Raw genomic sequence first — 14,310 nt, 5'->3', positions numbered from 1 at the left:
CTCAAGAGAGAAGTCAGTAGAAACAAAGACAGAATACATGTGTTTGAATGAGAGGGCAACAGGTAGAAAAGTGAAGATGCAAGGAGCAGAGATTGTGAAGGTTTATGATTTTAAACACCTGGGGTCAGCCATCCAAAACAACATGCAGGGAAGAAGAGTACAGGTGGGGTTGAGTGGGTGGAGATGAGTGTCGGTGGTGATTTGTGATAGAAGGAAAACAACAAGAGTGAAAGAGGAGGTTGACAAGCTGGTAATGACGCCTGCTGTCATGTATGTTTGGAGACAGTAGCACTGACAGAAAGGCAGGTGACAGAGTTGAAGTTGCTAAGATTTTTGTTGAGAGTGAGCAGGATGGACAAAATTAGAAAGGAGTACATCAGAAGGACAGCTCAGTTTGAGCTAGTGTCAGCGTATGGATGGGCATCGGGGGTCCGGCCCACCGAGTAAAGTCACTTTGGCCTCTCAGCTGATATACTTCAACTGTAACTTACACTAATCCATACAGCTTGGAAATGAAAAACTCACAATGCAGGAACTCAGCTTGTGGCCTTCATCAGGGTGTGGACCACAAGCTGAAACGCGTTGGTCAATCAATAAAGTTGTTCATCTTCCCTTAAGTGTTGCTGGAGTTGCTGTATTGTGAATTCTTTCATCCCCTCCATGCACCTTGGAAGTAGGTGAAGTTGTGCCAGAAATGTTTGAAATGAAAAACTCACCCAGACTGGTGATGATAGAAAGAAAGAACATATTTTTCTCATACTGGCGTCACTTTATTGGTTCCCTGTTAAATCCTCAATCAAATTTAAAATCCTGCTCCTCACATACAAGGTCTTGAATAATCAGGCCCATCTTATCTTAATGCCCTTATGGTACCATATCACCCCAGCTCTTCACTCTCAGACTGCAGGCTTACCCGTGGTACATACGAGACAGATTCGGGAGCTACTTTAAGATTAGGCTTAAAACTTTCCTTTTTGATAAAGCATATAGATAAGGTTGGATCAGGTGACCCTGATTCTTCCCTTAATTGTGCTGCTTAGATTTGGTGCTATATTAAATACAATTGAATTGAAATAAAATTGAGCTGGTGCATCACTGCAGTGTGAGTTCAGTGTAACTACTTGGTTCACAGCAGTTTAGTGCTTCAGCAGCAATCTTGCTAACCAGTATAACTAAAGAGGACACGCCAGACACTGAACTACCCTTCATGTGTCTTTGAAACTTAAAAAGAGGTCATTCATCTGTGCTTGTGCAGCTATTTTGAAAGCATGACATGCCTATCAAGTTCAAATAGTCTGTAGGCGGTGTTGAGTTGAGCAGTTTGGAGAAAAAGTGGGAGAGGTGAAGCTGAGATGGTTTGGACATGTGCAGAGGAGGGTGATTCTTAGTTGAGGTTAAAAAAAAAAAGTAAACTAACCAAGTATTCAAAAATTAAGAACCACTCAGATAAAGCTGAGAACCATGTAATCGACTGTGATAGATAGATAGATAGAATTTTATTTCAAACATGCAAATATAACTGAAATAACAAGAGAAAAAAGAAAAAACAAAACAAAACTTAAAAAATCATCAATTTTTCATGTATATATACATGTATATTTAATGGAGAGTGTCAAAACTCTCTCAGCAAAGCGTTTTAGACCCATAAATTAACACTTAAAGAAGCTATGAGGAGTTTTTAGCGCCAAATTTAGCTGACTCACTGAACTGTGATGACTGACAATGATGCCATTATTTATCCTTGTTCTGGTGTAATATGTGTTGATTACCGTGTGGTTGTGTTTGCTGATAAAAACAAATAAAATGCTGGGACTATTTTCCCTCCCAGATCCACACTGTGTTTTTTTTTTCTTCCAGGGACAAACATATTGGTCCCTCCAGTTTTCCCACATCTTTGTACATTCCCACATGTCCATTCCTTTAGTTTCAGCAATCTCCCTCCAGGAATTGGCTGAAATTTCTAAGTCTTTGTATTATTATTATTATTGTTCCTTGTATTTAGATGAAGACTGTTATTTTGTTATTGATAAATTCAAAAACTGGGGCAAAAAGGAAGTAACATGGAAATGCACAGGAGGAATAGAACAGAACCAGAGCAGAACGGGTCAATCAAGAGCTGTGGGCAGCGCTGATGTGACGTGTACTTACGTTTTTAGGGAGCTGCATGTCAGGTAATGGCGTAGAGTTTCAGAGAGTTTTGTGGCTATAACGTAGCTACGGCGTAGATTACCCGTATAAATCCTCAGGTACATGGAACGTTCTCTGCTCAGTGGTGTTGGATCCTGATCACCCCATGTTTGTGTTTCAGTGGGTGGTGGGAGTCAAAGAGGAGATATTGGTCTGTGTGTCTCCACAGTTGTTCTCAAACTAAAGAAGGCGCTTGGACAGGAGACGAAACCTGATGGCCTCCTTCACTTTCATCAACATTTCTTTCAACTTTATATTAAGTTTGTCAGTGAAAAGCTATGAAATGGAAATTCAGCCCTCGGAATCAATCCCAGATTGTTTATCTGCTTTTATTGTGATAATGAGAGAACAGGCCTCACATGGCCATGAAAGTGCATATGGTACTTTTGAGTCCCCCCCCCCACACACACACACACACAAATACCTTTGTCTTTAGAGCTAATAATTAATAAACAATGGTGTGCCACCACCATTATACATTTTTTCCCTTTTTTTACCTGAAACAGGTGATCAGTCTGTCGATACAGAGACACAGGCAACCATTCATTCAGCTAATTTCGCATCACCAGTTAACCTAACGTGCATATGGGGTACTCATGTGCGTACACATGGGAGAGGCCCAGCTCACTGATTCAAATCCAGGACCCCCTTACTGTGAGGCGACCACCACTACTTATTAATCTGCAAAAAGTTTCACTGTATTTATGAGTCGAGACATGAAAAATGTCCTCTAAGTTTCAGATTACAGCAGGTGTTTGATAGCTGGATGACTCGATGAATCACTGACTTTGATTGTTATATTGTTCAGTTATAAAATAATGACTCAGACACGTTGAACCTTGAAAATAAATAAACTATATTTAAATAAGGTCAACTTCACTTGATTAAAGACCTTCGTTTTCTTTCAGGAACACGTTACACCTCATGCCATGATTCAAAACCAAGTTTTTTTCTAAGATTTTTTTTCTTGCATTTCATAAAAAAAAACCTTAAATATCATCTTCAGTTAATTTATTACAGTATCGAATAAATGTATATGTCTATCACATGACATTGTAGTAATTTCAGTCAATATTTCCCTACAAAGATTCAGGCAGAGAGAAATTTTCATCATCACAGGAAACGACTTCACAAAGAGACACACTGAAGAGAGCAAGACCTGGGAGGGGAGGAGAGGAGGCTGAACACGAACACAGACACTGAAATATCATACACCAAAAAACAAAAAGATGACCTGGGATGTAGCCTGGACCCAGCACAGCAGGATCTCTTTTCATAGCTTCTACAGAAACAGGTGAGGAGGAGACTCTGACTCCAGGAATGGCGCTTGTTTGTGTTTCTGTTCAGTCTGTCTGAACCGAGCTGTGGTTGTGCGTGTCACACTTGTTCACTTTATTTCACAAGAAGACTCAGATGTTTTGAAATCCTACTGTGGGGAATCGATCCGACAGAATAACCTACAGGCATCCATCACAGTAGACCATGCTGCTATAACGTACGTACACCGGGCTTCATCATGCATGTGCAGGGGAACACAGGAGGGGAAGCAAACATGGATGCACACTGGGAAGGGGCAGGTAAGGAGGGGAGGCTGAAAAGAGCTGGGGGGTGGGGGCATTACATCTAGCTACAGAACAGCGAAAGCCAAAGGCCGACAGTTAGTACAGAAGTTTGTGGAAACATGGAACATTGTCCGGACATTGTAGACAGTTCTGTTTTTGGCTCCTGGGCCACACCGAGGTCACAAATGCACACATTGTGGAGGTGATTCGCTCTGTTCCTGCTGGTGCTGGTCATTACACAAGAGTTCAGCAGACCTCTGCATGTGTGTGTGTGTCATATCTATTGTTGGTCCCACCTGGTGGTTTGAGTGAGTAAACTACTGTTCAGGGGATTGTTTGAACCTCACACACAACAAACCTGCCTCACAGCCACGGCTAATATCTACAAAACTTTAGCTCACAACAGCCTGAGACTGACAATTATACTGGCAATGTTCCACACTGTTTCTTTATGTAAACATGCTACTTACACTCAAAGTTCCTCCGTCACAAGGACGACATGAAGAAGTGTACACTGGCGGAGGGTTATGACAAACACTGCGGCAGAAAAAAAGACACGGACCGAGCTCGAACAATGTAAGCTGCAGCGGAACCTTTTCTCGTATTGCACATTGAAACCTAATTGCTCGAATAAACTCCAAACTGTTCTCCTCAAGGACCTGCAGCACATCTTATGCTTAGAGAAATAATCTTCTATAAATAAATAAATATATAAATTATCTACTATACATGAAAAACAAAGACACAAATGAGTTAGCGGACCATGTATTTCAGTAAATTAGATGCTTTAAAGTTTGGTTATGATGCACTACTACACCGTTAAAGGGGAGATTTCTCACTGTGGAAAATATATCAAAGTCTAACCCACTAAATTCAGACACCATGTAGTCTACATACCAGCTTTATACACTGAAACTATCCTAATTGTTGTTTAGAAATACAAAATAATCTACCTTGGCTACATCTGCAAGGAAAAAGATACAAAACTGGATTTTAGAAAGTTTACAAAGTTAGTCAGGGTTAACCAATCAAATCCTTTTCAAATTATCATGTTTAACAACAATAATAAAGAGTTCCACTTGTATAGCACTTATCATCTGTGGGTGAGAGGTTTATAATGCAATGTCCTCAAAGAAATATATTTAATGGGACTGAAATTAGGCAGTTATAATAATAATAATAATAATAATTAAAGCTTCTAGTCATTATTATTATTATAAGACAATCTTACTGCTGTTTGTTGTGACATTTTTCACACGCTGGCTTTCCTGCTTCATGCATCTCAGTGCTGAACATAGTAGCCCTGAAGTGCCAGCGTGGAAATGTCGAAACGAATTAGAGCGTGTTCGCACACCATCCAGTGTTTTATGGTGTATTTAGCAGCCGGTTTCTTCAGTAGCTTGTGAACATTTGTTCCAAGTCTGCCATGCAATACTGAGCAACACATGCATGCCTTGCAGAGCCATGTTTCCTGCTGTGGCACTATGATGACTGTGCTGCTCCCGTGTAGACATCCTCGTTTCAGGTAGACCCTCTGGTCTTTAATCAGAACCTTCTTTTTTTGTTATTACAAACGGTGCGCTGGCTTTCCATAAAGAAGGAAAGTAAATTTTGAACATGTTTGGTACATGTGCTCTAAGCAGACATGAATAGATGAATTACATCGCACAGGACAACATGATGGGTCCACCTGGATCTGGTGTTATCCGAACCAGTGGAAACACAAGACAGTTCTCCCTTCGTATATTGCACAGTAACCACTTATAGAATGATGGAGGAAAAAATAAGCACAACACAGTGTTTTAGTTACGTTAAATAAAGTGCAGCCTGGGCAGTTTGTACAGCAGAAATCTTTAATACTAGATTTTTTTACTTGAGCTTCCCTTAAGGCATTCTTTGTTTGCTATCTTAAAGCATTAGTGTGCTGTAGACTACAGTCCTGCAGCCTAATTAATGTGTAGATTATTAGCTTTTTCCTAACAAACGCTGCAGACCGGATGCTGATGATGGCAATCAGCAACTTTAGAGACTTTATTTTTGAGAGTAAACTAACACTGTTGAGTCTTGTTAACTACCCGTACATGTTTGTCTGCCCATGCTGCTGTCACTTAAGATAAAGGAATGGACGAGTCTGCCACTAACAGTAACACAGCGATGGCTGACTGCAGCTCATCAGCCCATCTGACTGCCTCAGACAAAGTTTTTAAATGACACTGCACACATCGGGAGTGTGTGAGCGCATATTTGGTCCTTCAGGAGAGGAAAATGTCCTTTTTGTTCCTCCCGGACCAAACGGCTTCTTCTGTTTTATACAGGAAGATTTAACATCAAGGACTAGCTGACAGTTTCTGTTCACCGAGTCGACACAAAAACACAGGGATGTAATTTACAGGTGGATAATTAGGCTGGTTATTCCCTTTTTCATAGCATGTACATGACATATAATGTGAAGATGCTCTGTACATGGCTATACATGCAAAAACTAATCCTTCAGCTTTATATGCAAGCCCCTGTCAGAGGCTGTGGTCCGGTAAAGAGATTAGTACAAAGATGTTCTTTTAGTCAGTGTTACACTTATGCAGCTTCTTATTTACTTGTTTTGGTTGCTAAAACTTTTATTTTCCACTTAGCATGTCGCTAAAACTAAAACCGCTGACATTTGTAATATTTGCAACTACCAGTGTTCCAGTCTGTGCATTGAAAATCATCGAAGCTTTGCTGACAGCGACAGTAGAAACCTGGCATTTCTGTCTCTGCATCCTTTTGTGTGGCAGCCTGCCCTGTGAAATTACTACACTCTATATGTACAACGGTTTGTACTATTTACAGCGCGTGTGGAGAGCCACCTTCAGCTATACTGCGTATTAGACAAGCATCACCACTATACAAGAACCTCTAGTAGTAAACAAATGTAATGTTGTTGTAAACATTCGACTCCTTATTTGATGCAGTGCTCCTCCACTTCCTCAGTGAAGAAACATGAAGCTGCAGAGTTGATGGTTTGAATGAGAGACTAAAGGAAAACAAAGGTATTTTTCCTTCAATGCTCACAGGTTTGTGATCCGTCTCAGTGGTCTGATCCTGGAAGTGAGCTCCTCAACCCAAAATAAACACACCTGGCTTTAAAGTGAATAAAGCAGCACTCCTCTGACTGACCTGACCTTCTTTTCACCTCTGAATCTCCCGTCACAGTCATTCTCTGTCACTCTCCGTCTGCTCCCCGTTAACTATCCGCAGTAACCTTTCGTTTTCACACTCTCACCCTCCAAAAATACTTCCTCTTAACCCTCATCTTCCAAGTAACAATGAATGTGTTTAAAATGCGCTGTTTACACATGCTTAAATGTAGTGTTTGTGAACATGTATCTGAAGCCCTATTAACCAGATGAATCTTACACTTGTTTTGTGTTAAACCGTGGACTAAATGGGCTGAGAGTCAACGATTTTGTGTGTGCTGCTGTGCAAAATTCTTCTGGAACATTCTTCATCTCCTCTTTAAAAGCCGTTGATGTGACAGTAGGCCTCTAGGCTGGAGAAGAGGATGTAGAGGAACCACAGACCCAGGAACAGGAGGGTGGTCAGGAGGCGGGACACTTTCGGGCCGCCAAGCTCTCCGCCGATGGAGGGCCGGCGTCTGAACAATAGCACGGACATGCAGATGAACGCGAAGATGGTGAAGAGCGTGACAGAGAACGCCAGTGATCCAGGATCCACCCGGAACTCCTTTCCTTTAATTCTCCAGTACACGGCGGCCACTGACCATGCCACTCCGATCCCCAGGAACACGTTGACTGCGTTGCTGCCAGTGACATTTCCAACCGATGCGTCTGCATGCTGGTCTTGTATGGCAGCCACTTTGCTAGCAAAGGTGTCTGGAGAAGGAAAAGGTGGAAAATGTGAGTCACACACCTTCACACCCCAGAAATTGTTTTAATAGAAAGCAATTAGATGATTCCAAAGAGACAAACAATGACCAAAAAGATACAAAAAACAACTGCAAAGGTACAAAATGATTGACAGAAAGTCAAAGCAACTACAGAGAGATCCAAAATTACTTTAAAGAGGCGCAAAGCTTGTGTCCAGTAAGATGACTGAAAATGATTGAAATGATTCAGAGACAGAAAAATGACAAAAAAGTGACTAAAAACAATTAAAAAGATGCAAAATGACAAAGAGACATAAAATGGCCAGAAAGAGCAACAAACCACCTACAAAATCACACAAAAGATACAAATAGATGATTATAAACAGATGCAAAATGATGCAAAATGACTGAAGGACACAAAACAACTACAAAGTTACAAAGTGACACTACATGCACTCCTAAATCTGGGTATTCTCCCATAATCCATCCAATACTCAAAACAATCAAATCATCCACGCTCCTTTCTGCCTTTTCTTGCTCTCACACAGTGAAACGGGACATTTACTCACCTGGAATGGAAGTTCCCAGCGCCACAAACACCACGGCGGTCACAGTGTCCCGCAGCCCCACGGTGCAGCCGAAATGCGATGCCAAATCCCCGATGACGGCGGTGAGGAGCCCGATGGCGCTGATGGACACGAAGAAGCAGGCCCAGCCGTTCCAGTACTCTGTTGGCGGGACGCAGGCAAACAGAACCTTCCAGAAGACGGTGAGGAAATGCATGACGTAGTCGTAACAAGATGGAAGGCGCTCCTCACGACCTTCCTCCTCGTCATCATCGCCATCACCTGGAGGAGCCAAACACACAGTGATATTTTTTACAAGTTACAAACAGCACGGAGGTCATACTACTCAGAGTACTCAGGGGGTTTGGACACAGTAGTGACCTGGGTTTGAACCGTCACGAGGAAGGACTTTTTGATTCTGTAGGTGATGTGTGGGATTTATGTCCTGCCAGTTTCATGGCGTGGCAGGATATTAATCCCATAAATGTGCTGTTGTAGTCGTAGCTCTCTAACCCTGAAGTGACCAAACTATTATAGCACCTTAAAGGACAGAGCGGTCTTTGACTTTTGCACAGGAATACTTTTAAAAATCTTTATCATACTTTTACTGGGTCCTTTACCTATTACATATTTCTTAATCATCTCTTACTTCATACAAACCCGATTGTCCTTATTTTGTGGGGAAAAAAATATTTTATTTAACATAACAAAATACAATGAAATCAAAACCCATCATGGCAAAAACACAACATTTTTCATTATCCACTCCATAACAGGGGCTAATTCCTGTAAAAAGCTATGAAAAGTTGTAATTAATGATATAGGAAACATTTTTATAATAAAAATATCACAGCTACACATGGAAATATGCTTCAAGGAATACAGTTAACTGACTGTCTGCAGAGATCTGTTGCTTCCACTAGATGGTGGCCTTCACTTACAAATCTGACCTCCACCGACCTGACCCTTCATGCCTGAAAAAGGCGGCTATTTAAAATATTAGATTTATTATTTTTATTACACTACAGACCAGAAGCATGTTAATATGTTTTACTGATTGGAGGAGCAGTTTACAGCAACATTTGGTGCTTTGTTTTTAGGGATTGAATTACGTCTAATTCAAGCATCTTTTTCTCATTTAGCATAATTTAGCTGGAATGTTATTACGGTTTTACATTTCAGTTAAATCACACTGTCACACAGAACTCAATGACAGACTGACAGATTGGTGTTTCCATAAGAACAGATGACTATTTTCCTCAATGTGTTTTTTCTATAAAACATTTACAGATCAATGCCTTTGGAAGTGACACAATAAAACAACAACATTACAAGCTAGCATGTTTTTGCGCATGTGACATGCTGTAGATGCTGTCTGAATACAATAAGAGGAAACAGTACACACTGGGCTACAGGGACCAGGAGAGGTGGGTGTAGGACTAGACAATAATGATGATTAAACACCTCAGCGACCCGGGGTAGGGTGTTCCCACAGCTCTGCTGCTACTCTGCTCTCTCTGGCTAAGGGCAACGTCTCTGTGATGAATCAGCTGTTTATGTGCTGTTTGTGTGCAAGAAGAGGAATGAATCTTTTCTTATTTATCTGACTAACTTTTGGGGCGAAGATACAATGTAACAAATGCACACTGAGTACATACTGTGTATAAAAACAGATGTAGCTACCAGGTCTGGAAAATAAAGCCATTCTGAATGAAATTTTTTAAATCACCAGAAAGGTGGGAACTCTTGAGGTTGCAGAAATGAGACTTGTACATGAGCTCCATCACCTTGCTGATGCATTTATGCTCTTAATTGGTAATTTTAGATGACATAAAAAAAACATGAAGGTCATTTTGTAGCTTTTGAGGATAGAGGATAAAGCAGGGTATGCTTCATCATGGGATTTACAAGTCACCCACGTAGGAAGACGCAGTGTCCCTTAGATTCTAATTCAGATCCACCCCTCCCTTGGCTGATGATGCCACAACACTAATCAATTGGTGAAGTCACAGTATATCTTTTATATAAAGTCTGTGACCCTGGTATAAGGTCCCGCCTTGGTGAAATCGCCATTTTACCCACAACAATTGAAAAACTGGGAAACCTCTGACACCTCATTATTAAAACAAAACAAAGAGGGCAGACTTCATGTTGCCTGAGTGATTTTGAGCTCACTGCTTTGAGCATTAAAAGTTGATTGGACATCATTCAGGCCAAAAACTAGTCTGAAACTGTAAAAGTTGGGGTCCAATAATCCACCTAGAATATGATGCACCTTGTTGTACATTTTTTTACTTGAGCTCTGGCTTAATGTGGAGATAGTTAACTTGCCAGTGAACACAGACAGGAAGCTGTATTACAGATGATGGTGCTGAACTCTGAACTGTTGTTTAGCTATAGCTGTGTTAAGCATCCCTGTAAGCGGGAGCCCAGGGAGGGAACTTCCCCTCCTATTTATCTTTATTAAATCTTACTGTTACCGACCAGGTTGGTAACCATTTAGCATCTTAATTGGGAGGAGTGATTTTCTGTGTATTGTACCAACAGACTGTAACTTGGCTAAATTCTAGTCTAGACATCAAATGAAAAGTAGTGCATACAAATCTGAGATACCAAAACTGTCTTCCTGAAGAATCTTTAATAAACAGCAGACGATGCAAACAATCAGGTGTCAGTAGCTAACAATGCTATTTGTTCTTGTTACAAATTATGGGATGGGCTGGTGTAACATCAACACCAGTCTGCTGGCTGGGTGAAAGCTCACTCATTCAGCAGCCTCCTTCTATCCTAATCCTGTGCTGACTTATAGCTATACAGACATTAGGCCAGACAGTGTACATGAATTACACCAGCATGAAGCAACATTACAGTAGCACTCCCATCTCTGCTTGAACCTAGTAGTAGTGGGCTAATTAATAAAATTTGTCATGATGGGAAAATGATTGAATTTATTTAAACAGAACCAAAATCACAACACCACCTGCCTCGAGGAGCTTTATATTATGGAGATGACAAAGGTAAAGAGGCACTTGGAAAACACATGGTCCTTATTTGTAGTTATGCCCATTTGGGTAATGACACGGTTTTGTAATTGTGTCTTTGTACACTAACATGGTGGATTTTAAAACATATAATCGAGATGTGACTGAAGTGCAAATGTTGGGCTTTAGTGTAAATAAGGGGTTAACAGCTTTTCTCTTAGTTTCATTAGTTTACAAAATGCTAAAAGGTCAATTTAATTCATTATGAATCAAGTCAATGTGTCACAGCAGTCCGCTTGAAGATGTGGATCCATTTTTAAAGCACAGTAGGCTCTTTAATCTTTAAACATTGTTACGTGTCTGCAGGCTGCATGTTTTATTTCCTTCTCCTTTTGTTTGCCATTTCCACAGGTACACAGACTGCAGGCTGGTGTCAATTTGGGGATCTCCAGCTAATTAGAGGAAGGAGGCTTTGATTGGACATAACCAGGAGTGCACACCCTGATAAGGAGACTCACCTGTGGTTTGGGGTGGCTCTCTCTTCCTTGCTTAGAATTGTTTGGCACATGTGTAGAGCGCCTCTGGTGTATTTCTTTTGTTTGAAGGTTGTGGTAAGTCTGGGGACTCCATACACTTACTCATGTAGAATCCTTTCTGTTAGAAACACTAGGTTAGTAGGTTGGTGTCACCCATCTAATTCTGAGCTTGTTTTAAGTTTGGATTAGGGTTTTTCCTCCTTTTTTTGTTTTTCTAGGGTAAGAGCTCAGTTAAGTTTTTGTCTTTTTTGGTGGTTTTATTGGCACAACCTAACTGTCCCTTTCTCCCCCATATTTGTTGTATGAATTTGGGTTATTGTTTTTGTGAGAAAGCTGCCATTAAACTTGTTTTTGTTTATAACACTTGTACCGAGTTTCTGGAGGTGTTGTTACCCCCTCCTGACCTCGAGGAGGTGTAACAATCATCAACTTCAGATGATCCTGGGTCACACTCACAGCTTCTGCTTAGACTGGCTGACTGTGTCGTTAAAGGGGGAAGAGCATCCATGTGACAGCTGTTTGTTCACTCTAGTAATGCGTCCACTGACAGACTCACACAAACAGAGCTCACCTGCACTGACAGTGACCGCCTCCACAAACTGTTCCCTCCAGGAGTGTGTGCCGATAACCAGCGCCAAGTTGGTCTTCTTAATGAGCTTGTCAACAGTGCTCTGTCAATCACAAGCACAACACACTTCATTAGCAAGCAATTAAATCCAAGGACAGGTGACAAGAGTCACTCAGGTGAGATAGAGCTTGTTAGTCATGCTATGTGCAGCTGAAGGGAAGAGCACAAAAGTCAGATCAGAAACTCATTAATATAGTTCTGATGATACAAGAGTTTGAAAAATTAACTATTTAGGGAGCCTTCCAAAAGCTCACACGTATGAAGTTGACTTTACCTGTCAGGAGGACAGTTTTGGCTTAAAAGTGCAGCTGGCAGGTGGGACGGCTCTAATAAAAGATGCTCCTGCACTGCGTTATAGGAAGTGTTAGGAGAAGACTATTTCTGGGCATCTGCTTCAGTTTTGACAGTTACAGTGTGTGAAAAAAGTATTTGCTAGCTCGTTTATATTTCAGATCATCAAACACAATGTAATATTATAAAGCTAGGCAATGAAAACCTGAGTAAATGCAAAATGCAGTTTCTGAATGATGATTTCTTTTATTAAGGGGAAAAGCTTTCCAAACCTACCTGGCCCCGTGTGAAGAAGCAGTTGCCCCCTAAACATAATAACTGGCTGCGCCAGGCTTGGCAGCAACGACCGCAATCGATTCTGGTCACTGAAAGTCATTTAGAGTCACAGCAGCAGCACACTCTAATGTTGATGTGCACTCTGATTTTCATATTAACAGTGCTGACCAAGAGAACAATCAAACCACCCTAACACTGACAGATCCAGCTGATGGTTTACCTACAAACTATCACGGAAGCTGAATAGACGGATCACAAAGATGAGCTTTGTCTGTCTTGGAGATTTTGTATCGGAATTTCAGGAGTGGGACCACGCCTCCAAACACACTCCTTCCGGTTGTCATCTATATAGGTTCCCCCAGTTCTGCAAGCTTTTCATTCTCGTTTATGCGCCCCACCCTCCCTCCCTTGCCTTTTCAATTCTTTAACTTATTCACTTCTATTTAGTGCATGGGGATCTGCCAGGCCCGGGAGCCGTCACCAGTCCCCTTCGAGGCCTTCCCCAAACATTCACCTTTACCTACTAAAACACTGTCAAACCTAAAGTGAGGACATGGGCCCAGCTACTGAATTTGTGATTTCTTATTTGCAAAGAATCACAACAGCAGATGTGGTACAGATTTCTTCATCTGATATCATCCCTGAAACAACCCTCTCCCTGGGATTTGTGTCTCCACCTGGTCTTGAACTCCGGACCTTTTGCATATCAGGTGATCACGTTAACCACGACCACCTAAATTAAATAAAATTTTATTTAGTTACGAGTTGTGTAAGCTTTCATGACATCTGTCATATATGGAGAGACGCCGACAAAGACATATCAGATATTTTACTCACTGCTGCATGTGTTACACATTTTTCCTTCTTCTTTTCAGACAGTTTAATTTTCCATATAACGACACACCCATCATCAGTTCAATTCAGTTAGAGGAGCTGTGTGTCGAGCTCGAAGCCAAAACATCAACATCTGCAGATCGATGATAAAATCGTCTCGGTATGAATGAAGTATGTGCAGTTTGTCTGCAGCTGCACAAACGCATGAAGGAAAAGCTCAGTATGCTCGGCCGAGTTTGGAGCTCTGAAACTCACTTCAGTAATTTAACCAGCAAATACAAGAAAGAGCAGATAATACAGTGCAGACATGCACACCTCTCCCACTGGTTTACATACTTCTCAGTCTCTGGTGAATAAAATCTCAATGTTTATCACAGTGACTGCGTTATTTCTCAAGGTCACTCACACTATCCACTAACGATGAGCGACAAGTACAATTTTATTTGATCACAGGGGTTGGTTTAATCAAACGGAGGATGACGATCTGGTGTCTCAGTGGACGGTGTTTGGTGTGATGATGGAATGATGGCTCTCCTCCGTCGGCTTTGTTGACGTTTGTTCAGCGCTCGTTCCTCGTGTAATTA

General features: G+C 41.2%; 1 protein-coding gene across 1 annotated transcript in view; it reads right to left on the bottom strand.

The window, feature by feature from the left end:
• Window positions 1-3,072: 3,072 nt before the first annotated feature.
• slc8a2b (solute carrier family 8 member 2b) overlaps window positions 3,073-14,310 on the bottom strand; it is a 205,037-nt gene continuing 193,799 nt past the window's right edge. Inside the window, exons 16-18 of the mRNA XM_031741776.2 lie at window positions 12,269-12,368; window positions 8,184-8,462; window positions 3,073-7,621 (exon numbers count right to left, since the gene is read on the bottom strand). Coding sequence (XP_031597636.2) covers window positions 7,245-7,621; window positions 8,184-8,462; window positions 12,269-12,368 — 756 coding nt within the window. The 3' untranslated portion in view covers window positions 3,073-7,244. The remainder of the gene's footprint in view (window positions 7,622-8,183; window positions 8,463-12,268; window positions 12,369-14,310) is intronic.

This window comes from Oreochromis aureus, linkage group 14 (assembly GCF_013358895.1).
Source record: "Oreochromis aureus strain Israel breed Guangdong linkage group 14, ZZ_aureus, whole genome shotgun sequence".
In the NCBI taxonomy this organism is placed as follows: domain Eukaryota; kingdom Metazoa; phylum Chordata; class Actinopteri; order Cichliformes; family Cichlidae; genus Oreochromis; species Oreochromis aureus.
This window is presented reverse-complemented; position numbering and strand designations above follow the sequence as displayed.